The sequence below is a fragment of the Pinus tabuliformis genome, chromosome 1_1 (genome assembly GCF_031772625.1).
Source record: "Pinus tabuliformis cultivar Carrire ecotype Pingquan chromosome 1_1, CPIR1, whole genome shotgun sequence".
Classification (NCBI taxonomy): domain Eukaryota; kingdom Viridiplantae; phylum Streptophyta; class Pinopsida; order Pinales; family Pinaceae; genus Pinus; species Pinus tabuliformis.
Genome location: NC_142297.1, coordinates 126,227,386 through 126,248,283, shown reverse-complemented (window position 1 = coordinate 126,248,283; position 20,898 = coordinate 126,227,386). Strand labels below are relative to the sequence as shown.

General features: G+C 40.6%; 1 protein-coding gene across 3 annotated transcripts in view; it reads left to right on the top strand.

Annotated features, from left to right (window-relative positions):
* The first annotated feature begins 1,019 nt into the window (after window positions 1–1,019).
* LOC149211967 (pfkB-like carbohydrate kinase family protein) overlaps window positions 1,020–20,898 on the top strand; it is a 269,333-nt gene continuing 249,454 nt past the window's right edge. Inside the window, exons 1-3 of one of the 3 annotated variants that reach the window (XM_089391633.1) lie at window positions 1,020–1,352; window positions 1,439–1,496; window positions 1,838–1,927. In XM_089391633.1, the coding sequence (XP_089247759.1) occupies window positions 1,135–1,352; window positions 1,439–1,496; window positions 1,838–1,927 (366 nt within the window). In that variant the 5' untranslated portion in view covers window positions 1,020–1,134. The remainder of the gene's footprint in view (window positions 1,353–1,438; window positions 1,497–1,837; window positions 1,928–20,898) is intronic. The other 2 variants (XR_016250733.1, XM_089391632.1) reach the window with 2 other exon arrangements.

The window sequence follows — 20,898 nt, the reverse complement described above, 5'->3', positions numbered from 1 at the left end:
TGGGGGGTTGGAAAGCATTTTATGCTTTTCAAAATATGTGTAGAGAGGCAGAGTTATGGGACTGGAAAATCACTCAATCTCTTTTGGGGCTTCTAGTGATTTCGGTGATTCTCTATGGTTGTGAACTATGGGCCAACAGTACATCCGACATGCAGTGGAGACAAATTGAGAAAATTCAGAAGCGTTTGATTACAAACAAATTCAAGATTAAAAGTGCAGTTCCTTATGCTATATTGTTAAGTGAAATAGGGATTTCTCCTATTGAAGCAATTGCTATGGGGCGAGTCATAAGGTATTTAAAAAAAATTGAGCAAATGGAAGAGGGTAGATGGCCCAAGGTTGTCTTTAATGATAGATTGTGCAAGAGAAAAAATACTTGGATGCAACAAAATAACAAATGGTTTAGTAAATGGGGTATTTGCTTGAATGCGTGTCCCATAAACAACAATGAAATAAAAGCTTTTGTTATGGAAAAGTTCCAGAAGCTTAGCTGGGATAAGGAGCTAGGAAGAAAGAAAAAGTACTATATTGAAGTGTTTAATCCTACTCATAGTCATCAACCAAAAGCATACATAGAGGCCAATATCTCTTGAAGAGCCAAAATTCTTATTGTTTAGTTAAGGACTAATTCTCATCAATTTCGTTGTGAAACAGGACGCTAGAAAAGGCAAAAGAAGTGTAGGAGGAAATAGTATGCATTTTTTGTTCTTCTGGAAAAGTGGAAACAAAGAAACATTTCATTTTAGAATGTGAGGCCTTCAAAGACAATAGAGAAAATTATGCAGATATGCTGGCAGCTAGCTCTTGGGATAATCTATTTAGCGAGGGGTTTGTCGAGAAACTGAGAGCATTTATTTTGAAGCTTCACAGAAAAGAGTTGAACACATCAAACAGATAAAGAAACAACCTGTCCCATAAACTATCTTTAACCTTGTAAACGTTAAAATAATTTCTTCTATACTAACTTAATTCAAAATAATAATGCGACATTGTAACCGGTGTTCTCCTAAACCTCGAACAGTACCACCCCAAACTAATTTGTCTCCACAGGGAGACGCCGAGCCTTGCTTGTATGGCCCCTTTCTTGCAAACACGAATAATCTTATCAGAAAACCACGTCTTTTTCCACGAGCAATGAACAGCGAATCCCCCGAGACACATTCTCCTTTCCTGTGCAAAATGTTTCTCTTTTCATCCCTTTACTCGCCGTTTTGTTGCAAATGCCCTTTGACATCCCCTTCTCCTTATTCCTCTTCGAAGCATTCATTTCGCTCATCTGCCCCCTTCAATATCCCTAAACACCGAAAATTCAAAGTATATTCGAAGCTGTCAAGGGCCAAAATTTTTCCAAGGTACGAAAACCATACATTTCTAAAATATTTGTTTGGAATAGGATCCACAGGCTTCTTTCGCTGTTGCTAACATTTAATTGTCACAGAGCCGGGATGAATAACTCTTCCGTTAGCCTCCCTCTACTGCCAGAGCAACGCATTGTGGTATGCACCAAATTAAGTCCAATGCTGAAACAATTTTTTTTTTTTTTTGAGGTTAAAATTGATTTACAGTATTCTGGGTCTTCTCTAGATTGAATGAATGCATGGTTTCAGATATTGGACCCGTTTTAGATTTGAATAAATTTATGGTTTCAGATTTTGGGCATTTCCTTCATTTAATAAATTTATGGCTTCAGATTTTGGGTCCTCTTTAGATTGCATGAATTCATGGTTTCACGTCAAATTGTCTATTTATTTATTTACTTTTCTTCCGTGTCTTGGTTTTGAACGATTTCTTCGTTTCAAAGTCAGTTGTTTGTATAATTTTCTCTATTTTTCATCAGGTGGGTTGTGGTACCGTCGCTACTGATTACCTTGCAAGTGTAGCTGCTTTTCCGCAACCTGATGAGAAAATTCGGAGTACAGCCTTGCAGGTACTGTATTTAAATTATAGGATATCAGAACTTACGGTATCGTTATTTGGTCACTCGTCACATCAAAAGTTCCACACTGTCATTTGCAGGTGATGCAAATTGAATTATTGCAATAATGCACCTCGTATAAAATGGAATGATATTCATACTAGAGTTTGAAAACTCCATCAGTTTCAAATAAGATAGGACATATTTCTTATATTTTTGCCTACTCAATTCAGTCCAAATCTAAATACCCTCTTCACGTTTGACATATTCTATGAACATGTCGAGGCAGATCGATCGGATGATTTCAGGAAGCTTGTATGTAAGTATGTCTTTGAGGCATTAAAAATATTAACTTTTGACAAAGAAGTTATTAACCAACACAAATGATAAATCATAATACAAAAGAAAGACTCGATCTGTAGCTTTTATAGATTACATAAATAACAATCACATCAGCGATCATGAGCAAAATAACTATTAGCTTTCATAAATTAGGATCTCATTGCAAGAAAAATCTGGATCAACAATCATCAAGCTCATCATCAAACATCTCATTATTAGACTCATGGGCATGGTAGTCCACTAGCTAGTGGTGTAGTTGTTGCAATTGAGGAATACCCTTATGCGCACATAGAAGAGGAACCTGCTGTTAGATTTAGAGTTTGGAAAGTGGAATTTAAGTTAGGATAGTTGGTATATACATGCTGTTCCTTTGTATGCCCTGTGACCCACCAAAGTGGGCGACCCTATAGGAGAAAACTTGTCTCTTGTTCTTCACATCCAGCTGTCCAGCCATGCAGCCCTTGACAGCCACCACGAGTTGATGAAGTGCCATTTTATCTTTGCCACCAGCGTCAGTCTGTCATATACTTTCTCAACCATCCGGCAAGAGCACATTGACGAAGGTGGGCTTCCGATCAAAAGGTACTTTATTCATTTTGCAATCAAGTGCTTATGCTTGTTTGTATTTACTATTTAGGTATTTTGTAATATCCCAAGGAATTTTTTTTGCCCTTAGGGTTTCTAAAATTGGCTAGGGTTACTACTTTTCAAGTGCAATAGAAGTCAATACACATTCATACAACAAACATTCATTCCACAGTAAATATCTTTTATGTATACTTATGTATACATTGAAAACAAGATCTTCCCCAGTAATTTAATACTTTAATCAGAGCACATTACTTTAGGGCTGACTGCCCAATGACAGTGAGTGTATCCAACAATTAATCCTTGCAACAATGCTGATGAACAGATTCGTAACCAGTACAGTCTATAGCTATGCTATATCAAGTACCCAAGTATGCTACAGCTATTTATAACTACTATGCTAAGTAAGGCTTACTGCACAGGATCTGAGAGGCCCCTAATGACTATCCGCAGAATTGATACTATAGTTGTTGATTGCCAAAATCCTTTGTGGACTGATGGCCGAGCCATAGTATGGTTCGGTCCCTTGACTTAGGGTTGGTCGCAGTCCTAAATGGAGCGAGCGACTAGTTCAATTGGGGTATGCATCAATCTCCTGAAACCACACAGCAGAATTACCTTGCTGCCCATAAATTGTCTGTGATGCTTCCTGATCTTGTTCTTGAATAGATTGGGCTACCCTTTTGTGTCTAACCGTATCCCTAGGAGGGCCGAATACTATCTCTTGTTTTTAGAACAAACTTCAGCTGTAAACTGGATCCTTCGCTGCTAGTTTATGACCGGGACAAGCCACAACTGTACCTTTTCTAACCTCAGATCTGTCCTTCAAACAAAGCTGCTGATCAATTCCTACTGTCCAAGACCAGACCGAATCCTTTAGCTAAACATAGAGCTTCTTCAAGGTGCCAAATCAACAGAATGGATGTAGAGAAATCTCTGACTAGGGTGGAATCTTTCACCACCAAAATCAAAGACTAGCTACAGTGGGATCACCTCCACTGAAACTAGACAAGGAGAAGGGGTCTGAACCCTCAGAGCTTCAGCTAAAAAACACAAAAGTATTCAATCCAAATTTGATGATGCTAAAATGATTCGAACTTTCCTCTATTTATATATTTCCTCATGTGGTTCTCTATAGTGTGAGGGGTTGCAAGTGCACCCCTAATTTGGGTTTTTTACCCCAACTACCCCAAAACTTACCCAATGTTGCCCCAAACATTGGATAATTGGGTTTTCCTCCTTTATTAAAGACTATAGCCTATGGGGTTAGATAAGCTACTTCATCCTCCTCTGACCAATTAATTGGAAGAGGACATTACAATCCCCGCTTCCTAAAATTGCTTGCCCTTAAGCAATTGCAAATTTGGGTGCTGCAAAATTTGCTCTCGTTCCCATGTTGCGTCTTCTCTGGGTAGTTTTTTCCATCTAATAAAATATTATAAAATCACTCTGCCCCTCAACATTTTTTCTCGTACTGGCATGATTGCTTTCGGAATTAGCTCCAGTTGTCCTTCTTCATCCAAAGGGGGCAGCTCGATGGAAGTAGTGACCTGCTGCCTGACGACCTTCTTGAGACATGATACATGGAAAACATTGTGAATTTTGCTTTCTCTTGGCAACTCTAGCTCATAGGCCACCTCGTTGATCTGTCAAAGAACTTTGTAAGGTCCATAAAATCTCAGCTTCAACTTTTCTGCACCGCTTTTCTTGAATGTAGATTGTCTATATGGTTGCAATCTCAAGAAAATGAGATCTTCTACCTCAAAACTGTGTTTTTGTTCGGTGCTGGTTTGCATACATCCTTTGTTGGTTTTGGGCGGCCTACATGTTTGAGTATCTTGAGAATGTCCTAACTTTCTTGTATCCAATCTTTAGCTAATGGGGCCTTGCTATCTTTGAATGGAAAATCAATGAAAGATGGGGCTTCATAGCTGTAGAGTGTTCTGAATGGGGTCATCCCAATAGACAAATGACAAGTGGTGTTGTAACAATGCTCCGCGAGGTACAACCACTTGATCCATGCCTTTTGCTGATCAATCACATAGTTATGTAAGTATCCCTCAATCCACTTATTCACGATCTCTGTCTAACCATCTGTCTCATGGTGGTAGCTAGCACCAGGGGTCAATTCTGTTCCCACTACCCTGAAGAGTTCTTGCCAAAATGCACCCATAAAATTTCCATTTTGATTGTTACCTGCTAGGTTGTACCTAGCAAATAAAGGAGGACTACATCATCCAATGGTCTTTCCACTTAATTAATTATTTTTGTTTTTTAGCGATAAATAATTAATTGAGTTTTGTCACTCACATCCTTCAAAGTCGGAGTGCGTTTTAATAACTAGGTCTTGAGTGTGTTTTCTAAGTCTAGAGTCAATGTATATAACCATGCTAGGCTTTATCTTGAGTCTCGCAGAATTGCATTAGGTTTTTATAGGATTTTTTAATAATAAAAATTATTGCAAAACGAGATTTTTTAACTAAGATTTATGTAACAAATAAAAAAGTGGTACCAGGAAGTTTTGTATGGCATGTAGATACTCATTTTTTATCCTTAGAGTACTAACATAACCTTAGTACCCACTTTTGGGTGGAAAATATTAATTTTTCTTCATTTTTACTCTAAAGGTGAGGATAAATACACAAAAAAATCAGGATATTAAATAAAAAGAAACATTTAAGTATTGAGGGTATTTTGCAGTGCATTATATTAGATATCATTTTTTGGGATTCAACTGCGTTAAGAAAGTCATTCATCTATGACCATTTCCATGAGAGGTAGTCATAACTGACTAATTTCTCATGATTTTTGAATAGTCCACTTAGCACTCATTACATCGAGTGATGCTCACAGGGGTGAAGAAGTGGGATTGGAACTAGTGGGGTAGCAAGCTAAGTGGGCTTGATTGTGGGGAAAACTCCACAGTTAAGCGCGCTTGAGCTAGAGGCGATCTGGGATGGGTGACCTCTCGAGAAGTCCTGGTTACTGGGTGGTGCAAGCCCCAAAAGTGATGATTGACGCTATGTGATTCATTTCATTAGTTTCAATCCCACATCTTCACCCTTGTGAGCATCACCTGATGCAATGAGTGCTAAGTGGACTATTCAAAAATAATGAGAAATTGGTCAGTTACGACTACCTCTCATTGAAATGGTCATAGATGAATGACTTTCTTAACGCAGTTGAAAATATAATGCACTGCGAAATACCCTCAATACTTAAATACATAAGAGTGAAGGGAGCTTTACTTGAATGGTTCGCGAGGCACAATACTTGCTAAGGTTTTGCAAATGGGGTAGCAAGCTAAGTGGGCTTGATTGTGGGGAAAACTCCACAGTTAAGCGTGCTTGAGCCAGAGGCGATTTGGGATGGGTGACCTCCCGGGAAGTCCTGGTTACTGGGTGCAAGCCCCGGAAGTGATGATTGACGCTATGTGATTCATTTCACTAGTTTCAATCCCACTTCTTCACCCCTGTGAGCATCACCCGATGCAATGAGTGCTAAGTGGACTATTCAAAAATCATGAGAAATTAGTCAGTTACGACTACTTCTCATGGAAATGGTCATAGATGAATGACTCTCTTAACGCAGTTGAAAATATAATGCACTGCGAAATACCCTCAATACTTAAATACATAAGAGTGAAGGGAGCTCTACTTGAATCGTTCATGAGGCACAATACTTGCTAAGGTTTTGCAAATGGGGTAGCAAGCTAAGTGGGCTTGATTGTGGGGAAAACTCCACAGTTAAGCGTGCTTGAGCCAGAGGCGATTTGGGATGGGTGATCTCCCAGGAAGTCCTGGTTACTGGGTGCAAGCCCCGGAAGTGATGATTGACGCTATGTGATTCATTTCACTAGTTTCAATCCCTCTTCTTCACCCCTCTGAGCATCACCCAATGCAATGAGTGCTAAGTGGACTATTCAAAAACCATGAGAAATTAGTCAATTACGACTATCTCTCATGGAAATGGTCATAGATGAATGACTTTCTTAACGCAGTTGAAAATATAATGCACTGCGAAATACCCTCCATACTTAAATACATAAGAGTGAAGGAAGCTCTACTTGAATGGTTCATGAGGCACAATACTTGCTAAGTTTTTGCAAATGGGGTAGCAAGCTAAGTGGGCTTGATTGTGGGGAAAACTCCACAGTTAAGCGCACTTGAGCCAGAGGCGATCTGGGATGGGTGACCTTACGGGAAGTCCTGGTTACCGGGTGGTGCAAGCCCCGGAAGTGATGATTGACGCTATGTGATTCATTTCACTAGTTTCAATCCCACTTCTTCACCCCTGTGAGCATCACCTGATGCAATGAGTGCTAAGTGGACTATTCAAAAATCATGAGAAATTAGTCAGTTACGACTACCTCTCATGGAAATGGTCATAGATGAATGACTTTCTTAACGCAGTTGAAAATATAATGCACCGCGAAATACCCTCAATACTTAAATACATAAGAGTGAAGGGAGCTCTACTTGAATGGTTCATGAGGCATAATACTTGCTAAGGTTTCACAAATGGGGTAGCAAGCTAAGTGGGCTTGATTGTGGGGAAAACTCCACAGTTAAGTGCGCTTGAACCAGAGGTGATCTGGGATGGGTGACCTCTTGGGAAGTCCTGGTTATTGGGTGCAAGCCTCGGAAGTGATGATTGACGCTATGTGATTCATTTCACTAGTTTCAATCCCACTTCTTCACCCATGTGAGCATCACCCGATGTAATGAGTGCTAAGTGGACTATTCAAAAATCATGAGAAATTAGTCAGTTACGACTACCTCTCATGGAAATGGTCATAGATGAATGACTTTCTTAACGCAGTTGAAAATATCATGCACTGCGAAATACCCCCAATACTTAAATACATAAGAGTGGAGGGAGCTCTACTTGAATGTTTAATGAGGTACAATACTTGCTAAGGTTTTGCAAATGGGGTAGCAAGCTAAGTGTGCTTGATTGTGGGGAAAACTCCACAGTTAAGCGCGCTTGAGCTAGAGGCAATCTGGGATGGGTGACCTCCCGGGAAGTCTTGGTTACTGGGTGCAAGCCCCGGAAGTGATTATTAACGCTATGTGATTCATTTCACTAGTTTCAATCCCACTTCTTCACCCCTGTGAGCATCACCCGATGCAATGAGTGCTAAGTGGACTATTCAAAAATCATGAGAAATTAGTCAGTTATGACTACCTCTCATGGAAATGGTCATAGATGAATGACTTTCTTAACGCATTTGAATCCCAAAAAATGATATCTAAAAGGAAACATGCCAGAAACATGTTTCTTGTTAAACTAAGAATCACAATCACTTGGAGGCCAAGTTAGCTCATGAGAGATGCCGAGTTAAAGGCCAAGTGGGAGGTTGAGTTGGAGGCCAAGTGAAGCGCTGAGTTAGCTCACTTGGAGGGCGAGTTGGACATGAGTTAGCCCACAAATTGAGGGATGAGTTGGCTCTTATTAAAGCTCATGGATTGGGAGGTTGAGTTAGGACTCAAGATGGCACGAATTGAAGGGCAAGTGACTCCGAGTTGGGTGGAGTGTGGATGGGTTCTCTCTTGTGGAATTCACACCCTCCTCTTGACAACTCGCATCCCTCTCATTAGTACACACTACACTTGGAGGATACACATGTCTCTCTTGGGATCATCAATTTCTTGGGATTCTCATCACATTCTTGGTATCTTCTCCCTCTTTTTCTTATAAATGGAAGCTCTTGCCTCTTGTGCAAGCTAGTCTAGGAGTGTGGATGAGATTGGGGAAGTTTTGTTGCTATTGTATCGCTCTATCATTTTGAATAATAAAAGGCTTTGGAGGCTACATGGTGTGTTGATTTTTGTGTGGTTGCTTGGATCCTGTTGGAGGTATAATTGTTTATATTGCACTTACTTCGAAATTATTTGTTACTTTAGGCCTTATAAGGGCATTGCTGCCCATAGGAAAAGACAAACAATCTTGGTTGTTTGTTTGTCTTTTTGATAGTTTTGTATTTTGGAATTGAAATTTGCATATGCTTCTAGTTTGATTGCAATGTTTATTCAATTTCCATATGCAAACCTTCACCCATCTTAACTACTCTCTTGGCAAGATCTTATGAAGTTGCAAGTGCCTCAAGTTTGAAGGTTGGATTCTCCTTGGTTGGAGTGTTCATCATTCTTCAACACAAAAGAAGCTCTATTCCCACCAAGCATCAAGTGTCTCCAATTGCTCTAAAGACCCCACTTCTCTCATTCTCTTCTCACATACAAACTACAGAAAATTTCTCAGAGATTCTTGGTTCTCTTCTATGAGCTATTATTGTTAAATCTAGCAAATTAAAGGCTTATCTTGTTGCTGACCTAACAGCAACAAAAATAAGCCAAGAAAAGCTAATTAGATTTGGTTTCTCTTGGTTGTTGTAGAGTAGAAATTTTACTTTATTTTCCTAGCATTTCACTTGAAATTTTTTGAGCATTTTGCACTAACAATTTCTGGTGTTCCAAGTGTTTTGGGGCATCTTTCACCACATTTTACTAGCTGTTTTTTTGCAGGTCCTTGAAAATACAAGGGGAGGTGCCACCCAATTTTGTCAAATTGGAGCATTCAAGTAGCTGGAAAGAACCTATAACATCCCTCTCTGTAAAAAAGAGATTATTATAACCATTGTAACTTTGTAAACCACTATGGAAAAATTTCATTAAGTTGAATTTTGACGGGGCTTCCAAAGGAAACCCAGGGCCGGCAGGCTTTGGGGGCATCTTTAGAGATAGTGAGAAACACACAAGATGGGTGTATGCGGAATGGGGAGGCGAAATGACCAACAATGAAGCAGAACTGTGGGCTGTGTATCAAGGTCTAAGGATAGCAGTAAGGAATGGCTACACGAATTTGGAAATAGAAGGCGACTCACAGATAGCAGTAGAAATGTTACGAAAACTCAACAACGGGAAAGACTGGGAGCAAGTAGCTAGAAGCTGGAGGACGGCTGGGATCGTCCAAGACTTGGCTGAATTATTAAAGAGAATAGAATACAAAATCATTAATCACGTCAGGAGGAAAGGAAACAAGGCTGCAGACTACCTTGCAAACTGGGGGAGTAAAGAACAGGAGGAAAAGATCGACAACAGCTGGCCAACAATAAGGAATAAACCGGGATGGGATGAACTCACCACCATAATCACTCAAGACCATAATGAATCCGCAACTCAATAAAAAAGACACCCAGAGACCCCCGATCGGGGTGATAATGACGACGATCAGGATAATCAATACAGATCAGGTAAGGGAGGATGACGAGGCAAAAGTTAGTCAGGTAATGATGAAGATGGACAGAGGGATCACCAGGAAAGATATCATATCGAGGAGGGACGGCGATGAGGTAATGAAGGAAGAAGTTGGTAGAGATAATGCAGCAGGGATTGGACGTGGGAATGACTGTACAGAAGAAGGACGAAAGGAGGTGGGCGGTGATGAAATCGGCAGGTGGCAGGTGAAGCGGGCGAGGAGAGAAAAGGAGAATTGGCGGAGGAGACATCATAAAGAAGGAAGGCGAGACAAAGAGAGGAGAACGTTAAATGAATTTGCAGAGGAATTGCGAAGAGGTAGGGTGGTGAAAGCTCGGGACAGGGTAATAGAAAGGCAGAGGAGACTGAGAAGGCAAGCAGGCAACACAGGAGGGAAGAACCGAATGGCAACGAGGAGGAGAATGAGAAACGACGAGGGCGAAGACAACAGAGGACGGAGAAGCCAGGAAAAGAAAGGGAAAGGAATCGAGGATGGAGAAACGGCAGAGGAGTATCTGACTGTTCAGGACGATACTGAAGATGAAGTGGAAATGTTTGACTCGGATCAGGATAGAGTGGAGCAACCGCGAAAGAAGATTTGGAAGGACGTGGGGTCAACGAAGGATAAAATGCAGGAGGACAGGGAGCATGGAGACAGGAGTAGCAAAGGGCGAGAGGAGGGAGGTGACTTCGGCAGCACCTCGGGCATGAAGAGTCGGGGAGGCAGGGGAAATTACAGGAACAGAGGAAGAGCAGGACGGGGACGAGGACAACGCAGCAGAGGGAGAGGATGGTCGGAAGGAAAACGGGAAGAGCATGCACCAGCACCAGCAAGAAAATACAGGAAAACACTGAAGAAGAAGATACAGTTTGCGGAGCAAGCCTACTGTGAGAACACCAATAAGGACATCAGAAGGATAATTCAGCAACTGGAAGAAGAGGCGACCCAGGGGCAATCAGGATCAGAAATGGAAGATTGGGAATACCTCCTCCCGGATCCAGGGAACACGAGAGGACGCATGACCCTGTATAAACAGGCCTTGCATGTATACTGGGTCATGAAAAGGCTGTTGGCTAAGGCTATGGAACAAGTGGCCATGGAGATGGCAGAATTGTCTCAGGGAATTCCAAATTTGAAGAAAGAAATGCAGAACATTCAGGTCACTCTGATAATGCAGGATAAAAAACTGGAAGAGATACAACAACAGATAAAGGAGATCAACCCGGGCATAAAGAAAGAAGAGGAGCAGCAGGAAGGCATGGCGGATTAATAACTGAAGATATGTATATGCTGTCTAAAGTTTTTTGAAAGCGGTTGGATAACCTTAGTTTCTATTTTCAGTTTAGAATGCAAACAAGAAACAGTAGTAATCTTTTTGAATGTTTAGTTTACATAGCATGGACAAGAAGAATTAGTATTTTTTGTTTTTGGATGGCTGTCAAAAACTTAAGGTGGCCAACAGACCCGGTTTCGCCTTGGGGCGGGTTGAGGCCACCATGAAAATGTAATGGTTTCAATTCGAAGTAATGGAAAAGAGTGGTCCCTCCTTAGCTTACAAAAAAAAAAACTTTGTAAACCACTATCTTCCTTTTATTCATAAGGGATACCCATAACAATCATTGTAATCTTGAGGGAGCTAGGAGAGTCTCCTAAGAATCCCATTCCCCCTACTGAGCAGGGGCCTCTTGTGTCTTTGTCTCCTTTTCACGGAGTGTTTTTATTTGACTTAAAATTAACCTTGCACCGCAAAACATTGGAGTAGATTTATTTCATTTTAGTAGATTAGATTTCTTAATGTTTTAAATTAGATTTAATTTTTACAAAAGTAACAAACCCTCTCCCCTCCAACTTCTGTTATGCTCTTAGCCATTGCAAGGGGAGCTTGATCCTTGCGCATGATCAGAGAGGATTTGTTGGTTGGATTAGTTTAACTAGGGAAAACCTCTTAATCCTTATTGTAATTTTGGGGGAAAATAAACTATTGACTTGTGAAATCAGGAAAGTGAGCTAAGCCTCTTCTTGTTGGATCTCCTTGCAACTATCAACTTGTGAAATCAGGGGAGTACTCATTGAAGCTAAGCTTTCTCTTGTTGGATCTCCTCATGACCTTCTCTACTCAATTCGAAGGATAAAGGTGAAAGATGAAACACACATTAGATTAGATTTATTTTCTCGCAATCACATGGGTCACATACTTGCTTCTCCATTTTGCACTCATTTAACTAATAATTCCAAGTGAAATCAACTTAGTAAAATTTACCAAGAACCCTCTACACAACATTTCTACAACATTACAACATTGGGCCACAATTTCATTTGCTGGATTTATTTTAGAGCAACAAGCATTTACTGTGGGCATTAGTCTATCTTGTATTTAATTTCTGTCGTTATGTGCTTGTCTAACTTTAATACGTATTTTGATGGTTAATATACTCTTATGTAATCAAATTAAGTGCTAGATTAATTTCTTGTTTACTATAGCTTAATCAACCTTGGTTGTTTTAGGGACTACCCCCTTAGCTTCATTAGGAGTTAGCCTAGATGAAGGATTCGAGATTTAGTGACAACAACTCGATTCGAGACTTGCCCCAAGGCCAGACTTAGTGGATTAAATATTTCTTCCATGTAACCCGAAGGTGTGGATTAGGTGGCAACACCGATCACTGACTATATTTTTAAGTAGTCCATGGAGTCTGAATACTTTGAAAAACAATTTTGCTACTTGTTTGGCCGAATAATCAGTTGGAATTGCGAAGAAATGTGCAATTTTTGTCAACCTGTTGATTCGAATTGGATCCATGAAAATAATCAGAGAGACATGACTGTATCAAAATAGGACAGACTTCAAAATTTATGAACACAGAGCGATCAGGAAGACCTCTGACAGTGGCAGTTTGCAGCCAGCGAGGAACGACGAGGACCTCGGTCAAAGCGCGCTGACCGAGGCCCATGGAGATTGCGCAGGAGGCAAAATTGGCCATTGGGAAGCCCAGATCGGGAAAAGGAGGCCATTTTTGATGCGCGATTAGCGTTAATCGCGCATCGCTGGGCAAAACCCCTCGAGAAGGAAAGGCCCCGAGCGCTCGGTCACATGGAAGTCGGGAAAACCGTGGGGAAGCTTTAAGGCGGAAGGCGAGACCCGCGCTCCAAAACCGATAGTATATATCGGGAGCACCCTTGGGCCGTAAGCGAATTTGAAGAAAAGTGAGCGATTCCATTCAGTGCCTGATGCATTGCAGGCGGAGGAGAGAGAAAACCACCGCTCATCGCGCACTAACGGTCGAGCAAGTCAACCACGTGAAATGAGCAAATAACGTGGGATCTGAGGGCTCCAGATCTGACGGTTGAGATTGCGCCCGATGAAGGAACGGGAATTGACAGGGGATTAAGCCGCGATATATAGGGATTTGAGGTCCGATTTGACCGCTGAGGTGGCGGATGACTCATTCCACGGTGTAATGGAAATACCGAACCGATGAGGAAGAGCTGGCGCAGTTTGTGAGAGGACAAGTGGCCACTCCCTGTGAGCCGTTGATGAAGACGCAGAGACAGGGAACTCCAAGCGAGCAACAACAGGGGATCCGACAGGGACAGAAGAGGAAGCGAGCAGTCGTGAGACAGAGTGGCTTTAAGCCATAAACAGACAGAGAATGGAACACCAGAGAGAGGAGAATGAAGACAGAGAAAGCGAGAGCAAAAGAAGAGACAGTAAAGCAAGAAGCAGAAGACAGAGAGCCGAGCTGACCTGCAGCACAAGGCAGCATCGAGCAATCCCTGAGAGGATCTGTCAGGAATTGAGCACCACATTGGGCTCCTTCCATTGAAGACCAGAGAGGTCAAGAGCTGGTAAGGAGAAGAGTCTGTGCACTCTAGTGGCTTGGGGAATTCAAGGACCACCCTGCCAAGAAATTCTGTTTCAGGAGACTCAGATTGAGCCCCTCATTGTAAATCTCTGCGTTAAAAGACATAATAAAAGAAGGCCACCACTGAAAGCTGGACCGGAGATGTAGCCCTGGAGGATAGGGTGAACTCCTTATTAATTTGTTGTGTTCCTGCATTTGCTTACTGTGTTTCTCTTGCTGTTTTCCATATTTCCAGTGTCTGTGTATTTTGCAATCTGATCGATCCTTTTCCTAAAATAACATAGACACACACCAGCACATGAGTCTGTAATACCTTCATTCAATAAATCTTTAACTGAGATCACTAAAGAGTGAATTTTAGATCACCTGTCAACCACGGTGTAGATGCAATCCTTTCCTTGTGCTTTGTGTAGTCTTGTGATGAAGTCCGTTGAGATGCTTTCCCATTTTTGTTCCAGAATTGGTAAGGGATGGAGTAAACCTGCGGGATGCGTGTGTTCGACCTTATTTTGTTGACATGTTATGCATTCCTTGATGTATTTGAGTACATCATCTTTGAGATATTTCCATGAAAAGCTCTCCCTTATTTGTTGGTAAGTTTTGAAGCAACCTTGGTGTCCCGCTAATGGCGTGTCATTTTCAACCTTCATAATCTTCTCCTTGAGCATGGATTCATGGACCAAATATATCTTGTCTTTATAGAAAATAATTTCATTGATTATCTTGTACCTGTCATCTTAGATGAGTCCATCCGTTAGTGCACAGGAAAAATTGTTTTTGGAGTATTCCACCAATAGGTGAGCCTTCCAATCTTCTGTGATCTCCATGAGGGACCATGTTGATGGTTTATGGTTTATGGTAATATCAGTGTATGGCAATGGAACTTGTCCTTGTATATGACAGTGATATGACATTGAAGACAATGATACTTATGACTATGTTGTCATTGCCACTTGAGGCAAAGATCTATGCTATCTACAATGATTGACTTATGAGGATCATGTCTGATCTAGGTTTGAACTTTGGCCCTAGGTGGCCTAATGTGATGTAAGACTTATGTCTCATGATATTTGTACTGTGTATCTCAGTGTAACATTTTATGAATATCTAAGAAGAAGAATTTGGTTGGGTTTTTCCCCTTGTGGGGTTTTGCCCTGGTCTTTGACCTAAATCTTGGTGTCTCTATTATGTATGTTTTTCTTCTATTGTTCCTCACTATTCTGCTACATTGTTGATGTTATTGTTCTCTCTACACAATTGCTAATGATGATATGATGGTATGGGGTGTATGTAATGTGAAAAAGTTTAAAACTGCAATTATCTACAATAGAGAACAATCTAGCCCTAAAAATTAACAAAACCCTAGTACCCTACGAAACCCTATTGCAAATTTCTGTAGAATATTACAGGTTGTTAATTTTAGTTAACAATGGTATTTTCTATGCTTAGCACAGTTACCCCATTGTTCCTTTAGCAACCCAATGACATTTTCAATTTAGTTTTCCAATAGCAATCACATTAACCATAAATCACATTGACAGTGACTGTAGATAGAACATAAAATAAAATGCAAAAGACAAGCGAAGACTAGAGGACACCAGATTTGGCGGATGAATGTTGGGAAAACCCTTTGATCAATTCTTCTTATTATTATATCAAATGTTCAACAAAGAGAGAGAGTCAAAAGTCAAAATTGACTTGCCAAATCAAAGTCAAAATAACCCTGTCAAATCTTTAGTCAAGTGCAGTCAAACTCAACCCTAACCAAAAAGTCAAAGATGGTCAATGCAATAGTCAAACAATCCTCTTGAAGCTCGGTCAAACCCAGTCAAATTCAGCCTGATAAGGTGGTCAAATTCAGCCCAAAACAGTTCTCAAAACTGCGGTCAAACTTGGTCAACTTTGTGGTCAACTCTGCGGTCAACCTTGCAGTCAGGTCTGTGGTCAACCTCGCAGTCAACCTTGCGGTCAAAGTGCCCAGAGATTCTTGGTTCCTCTGCCAAATTGTACGGCCTGTCAAAAATGAAAATTTCCCACAAAAATCGTTGTGAAAGGATGAGTCAAAGTGCTCGACCAACGCTGGTCAAACTTCTGCAACATTTCTGAAATTTGGCCCTACAATTTGCCCAAGAAATCGTCATTCTGCCACACATGTGAGAGAGAGAAGATCTGCCCAATCGTTGTATGAATCAATGAGAGAAGGAGAGAGAAGAAATGTGTGTGATGATGATGCCAAATGAGGTGAGAGGGCACTTGTATTTATACAAGTCGTTGAGGGTGAAGAGTCACGTCCATTGGGCTTCATGAGCCTACATGATGATGTGGCCAACCTAAACAATTTGCACATGTGTGGGCATAAATTCAAAAACACACTTCTGCTTGTCCAAATTAGATGATCTTTATATCAATTTTGGTCCTCTTGAAAAGAGGAATTTAATGCAATCATCATCTCCATCAAATGGGCTGTCCCAAGGTGGAATTTGGCCCTAGTTGCCAATTTTAACACATGATCAACATTTTTAGTGAGTGTGTTCAACAATTAGGGCACTCATACTACTGTAGAGAGAGCAAGGAATATAAGCCATTCACCTTGTTGTTGCCGCCTAGCACACACACCTAAGTTAGTGAGAAAAAGCCCTTAACCCCACAAGGTGTGGTTTGGTGGCAAAACTAAGAGATGGGGCTGTCACCTATTCCCAACTCTCTCTGTTAAAGCTCTCTCCTAGGTAAGCTAAGGGGGGTGGTCCCTAATGAAAAGTTAAATGAAAATGATATGAGTTTCTAGGAGATCCTAAAGTCAATTGGACTACTTCAAGATTATGAGCAAGTTCAACAAGTATGATGAACAATACAAGATATGGAATAAAAGATATTCTCAATGATCATCAACACATTCAAAAGATAAGCATGTAAAACCAATGCCTTAATAATTGCTTCAAAATAATAAACACTTGCTCAAATGAGATAAAACAAGTAATCCTGCAAAACAAATCAATGTTAGATTAAGAAATATTAACTTGCAAGATATCAATTGCAAAGAGATGCTTTAAGCCAAGATACTGTCTGTTGAGAAATCTAAAGGGAAATAATTAGAGTGATTTCTCTTACTTTGATAACTGCTTGTGATGTGTTTTTACTTATCTTACTTATTAACTTCTCTTATTATTATTATGTATGTGTATCATCAAACAACTACCAAAAACAAGAACAAGAACATAGAATATAAGCTGCAAGCTAGGGCCAAAACCTCTCCACTTGAGAGGAAAACCCGCAAATTCCTTATCTTCCTTATAGATTCTTTAATTGACGAATTCCAAGACCTTTAGACCAAGACCAATACCCTCCAAGACCAAGTACAACCTTTCCAGATGATTTGCTTTCCTTGTCCAAGTCAAACCTAGTCAAATCTCTTCCAATAGCACAACTTCGACCTCTAGTTGCAGAATTTTCAGCCTCCACTACAGACCTGAAATTTTTGGCCCTCCATCAGTTGCTGTTGCCACACATGTGAACTTGTTTTAGCCTCCTGGGACTTTCTTAGACCTTCGCTTCGCTTTCTCTGACTTGGCTTTCTTAGACCTTTGCTTGGCTTTCTCTGACTTCTGGAGCTTAAGGATGACTTCTTGGGACCTTCGCTTGATCTTCTTGCCTTCTCTTCTTCAAGATCGAACTTATAGAGGAAAACCCTAGATCTGTTGTAGAAACCCTAGCCTTCTTTTGCACATGTGAGAGAGAAATAGCCCAAAACCAAGTCTTCTTCATCCTCTTCCTTCTTTGCCACCTTCTTCCTCTTCTTCCTTCGCTTGAATGAGTGAGAGATGAATGTGCTCCAAGGAGGTCGAGTTTCCTCCTTTATATAGGCTCTCAAAGGTGGACGTGGCTCCTTAAATCAAGCCGACTTGCCAGCTGCCAAGCCGACAGGATCTTGGAGGGTAATTTGACACTTTTAAGCACAAAAATAATTTTCTTTACAAGTTACAATATGCCCGAAGGGGTCTTCAACTTATGACAATGATTCTTTTGACTTCTTGACCTAAGACAAACTCTAGAAGCACTCAATGGGTGTTTGACCTATAAAATAAAAGACCTTGAGCATGAAACCCATGCTCCAAAAATAATAATAATAATAATTTTCTTTCATTTTACAATTTACAAGAATCAAAAGTACATTTCATATTTATGAAGACCGAACCTAGTTACACATTTTTCAACACTCCCTCTTAACTAGGGAGGTATTCATAAATGGTACATGGACATTCTCAATCTGAAGAGATCTCATAAGAAGAGTCGGATTGGTAACCCATTTGTTTAGCATCATAACAACCAGCATTGTCATATAGCAAGGCCTTGACTAACAACTCTATCTCTCCACAAGATCAAAGCACAATGCTGGCGAGACCAATGATTTATAGACACCATCATCATTGTCTCTCAAGGTACATACCCCACCTGGGTGTTCACAGAGTATGACCTTCTTTGGACTATTCTTATCTTGGATAGCTAGTCCTCAAAGAATATCGATCCATGACTACTCTTATCTTGGATGCCCTACCTCATCCTCAAAGAGTATTGGATGCCAGATGCTTACCCAATCCTCCATTTTGTCTTCCCAAGTGAAGACAAGAATGATGTGCCTATCTCTCCCTCTCAACTAGGGAGGATACATCAACCAAACCAAGCTTGTTTCTCAAATACACAAGCTTCTTATTAGGAAGAGATTTTGTCAATATGTCAGCTACCTGCTCATTGGTGGAGATATATTGTAGCTGCAACACACCATCTTGTACTAGCTTCCGAATGTAGTGATACTTGTTGTTGATATGCTTCGTCTTTCCATGAAACATTGGGTCTTTAGACAATTGAATACAATTGGTGTTATCACAATGTATTACTGTAGGGTCCATGGGTCCTCCAAATAGGTCAGATAGCAACTTCCTCAACCCAACTGCTTCTGTGCTTACTTCACAGGATGCAATATACTTTGCCTTAGCGCCACTCAAAGCAACTGTATCTTGCTTTTTTCTCATCCATGAGATCATGGAGGATCCCAAACTAAAGCATCCTCCTGTAGTGCTCCTTCCATCTTGCTCACTGCCTCCCTGGTCGAAATCTGTATATCCGATCAAGTGGACATCATTCTTCCTATCGTATTTAAGGCAATAGTGGATACTTCCTTGCAGATATCTCAGAATATGTTTTGCTGCTATCCAATGATCATGCTTTGACTCCACTTGGAATTGACTAAGAACATTTACTGCAAAGCATATGTCTGGTTGAGTATTCACCAAGTACATCAGGGAGTCAATCAATTGTCTATACTTGGAAGGATCCATGGGGCTCAATTCATAACTCCTTAGTCTTTTCAAATTTGTGATCATTACGGTTGTCATTGGTTTGCAATCCATCATGTCGAACTTCTTCAACATCTTAATCACATACTTTCCTTGACCTAGATATATCTCATTAGGTCCTTGCCAGACTTCTAGTCCCAAATATTAGTGCATCAACCCTAAATCCTTCATGTCAAATTCTGTTGCTAGTTGCTTCTTACATTCTTTAGTTTGATCTTTCACATCTGTCAAGAGAAGGTCATCCACACACAAAAGGATGATTATCGACTCTCCCTTCATCACCTTCATAAAGGTTTGGATCAAATAGCTCTTTGTGAAGCCTAATCTCTGAAGGTATGCATCTATCCTAGCATACCATACTCTCGGTGCTTGCTTGAGGCCATATAATCCTTTCTTCAATCTGTGCACATATGCATTTCTATCTTTAACTTCAAATCCTAAGGGTTGTTCTACATAGACTTCATCATCAATTGTGCCATTCAGAAATGTAGTCTTGACATCCATTTGGTGGATGCTCCATCCCATCGATGCTGCCAAAGAGACCAACGAATGCATAGTTGTATACCTCGGCGTCGGAGCAAATGTCTCTTCATAGTCGATGCCTTATTGTTGAGAGAAGCCCCTAACCACAAATCTTGCCTTATATTTATCAATACTTCCATCTACTGCATGTGTGATCTTGTAGATCCATTTGGAAGTTTCCACAAATTTGTCTTCAGGGCTAGGTATGATCTCCCAAACTCCATTCTTCATTATAGACTGATATTCTTCATTCATGGCATCCTTCCACTCTTGGTGATTGACAACTTCTTCAAAAGTGGATGGTTCTGCTTCTATTAGTTTTGTCATGTAGGCTGCATACCCAGAGTATTGTTTGGGCTTCTTGCTCTGCCTGAATGTGCCTTGAGCTGCTCCATGACCTTCTGCATAAAGTAGTGTAGACTTCAACCAATTAGGTCTCTTTCTAGTTTCGACGACAACCACAGGTTGTATAGATTCACTGGGACCTTCATCTTCATGATTTGATTCTTCTTCTTCCCTAATAACTTCTTCAAATACTAGAAGTTCTTCATCATTAGAGTCCATAGGGAGATCCTTTGATTTCTTGAATGCAATACTTTCGTCAAATATCACATCTCGACTGAATTCTATTCGGTGTCCTTCCTTTATGTAGATCCTATAGGCCTTAGAGGAGTTACTATAGCCAACAAATGTTCCCTTCATGCCTGATGGATCCAACTTCTTTCTTTTGTCCTTAGGTATATGAATATAAACAGGACAACCAAAAATTCAGAGATGATCTACGGTAGGTTTCTTCCCAGTGAATACTTCTTCAGGAGTTTTGTTATCTAGTGACCTATGGGGACTTCGATTTTGTATGTATATAACTGTCTTTGTAGCTTCACCCCACAGAAATTTCGGTAAGTCTTGATCATGTAACATTGCTTTTACACTTTCTTCAATGGATCGGTTCTTTCGTTCTGCAACTCCATTTTGTTCGGGATTATATGGGACTATCAACTCCCTCTTAATCCCAGACTCCTTACAGAAAGCTATGATTTCCTTGGATGTATATTCTCCT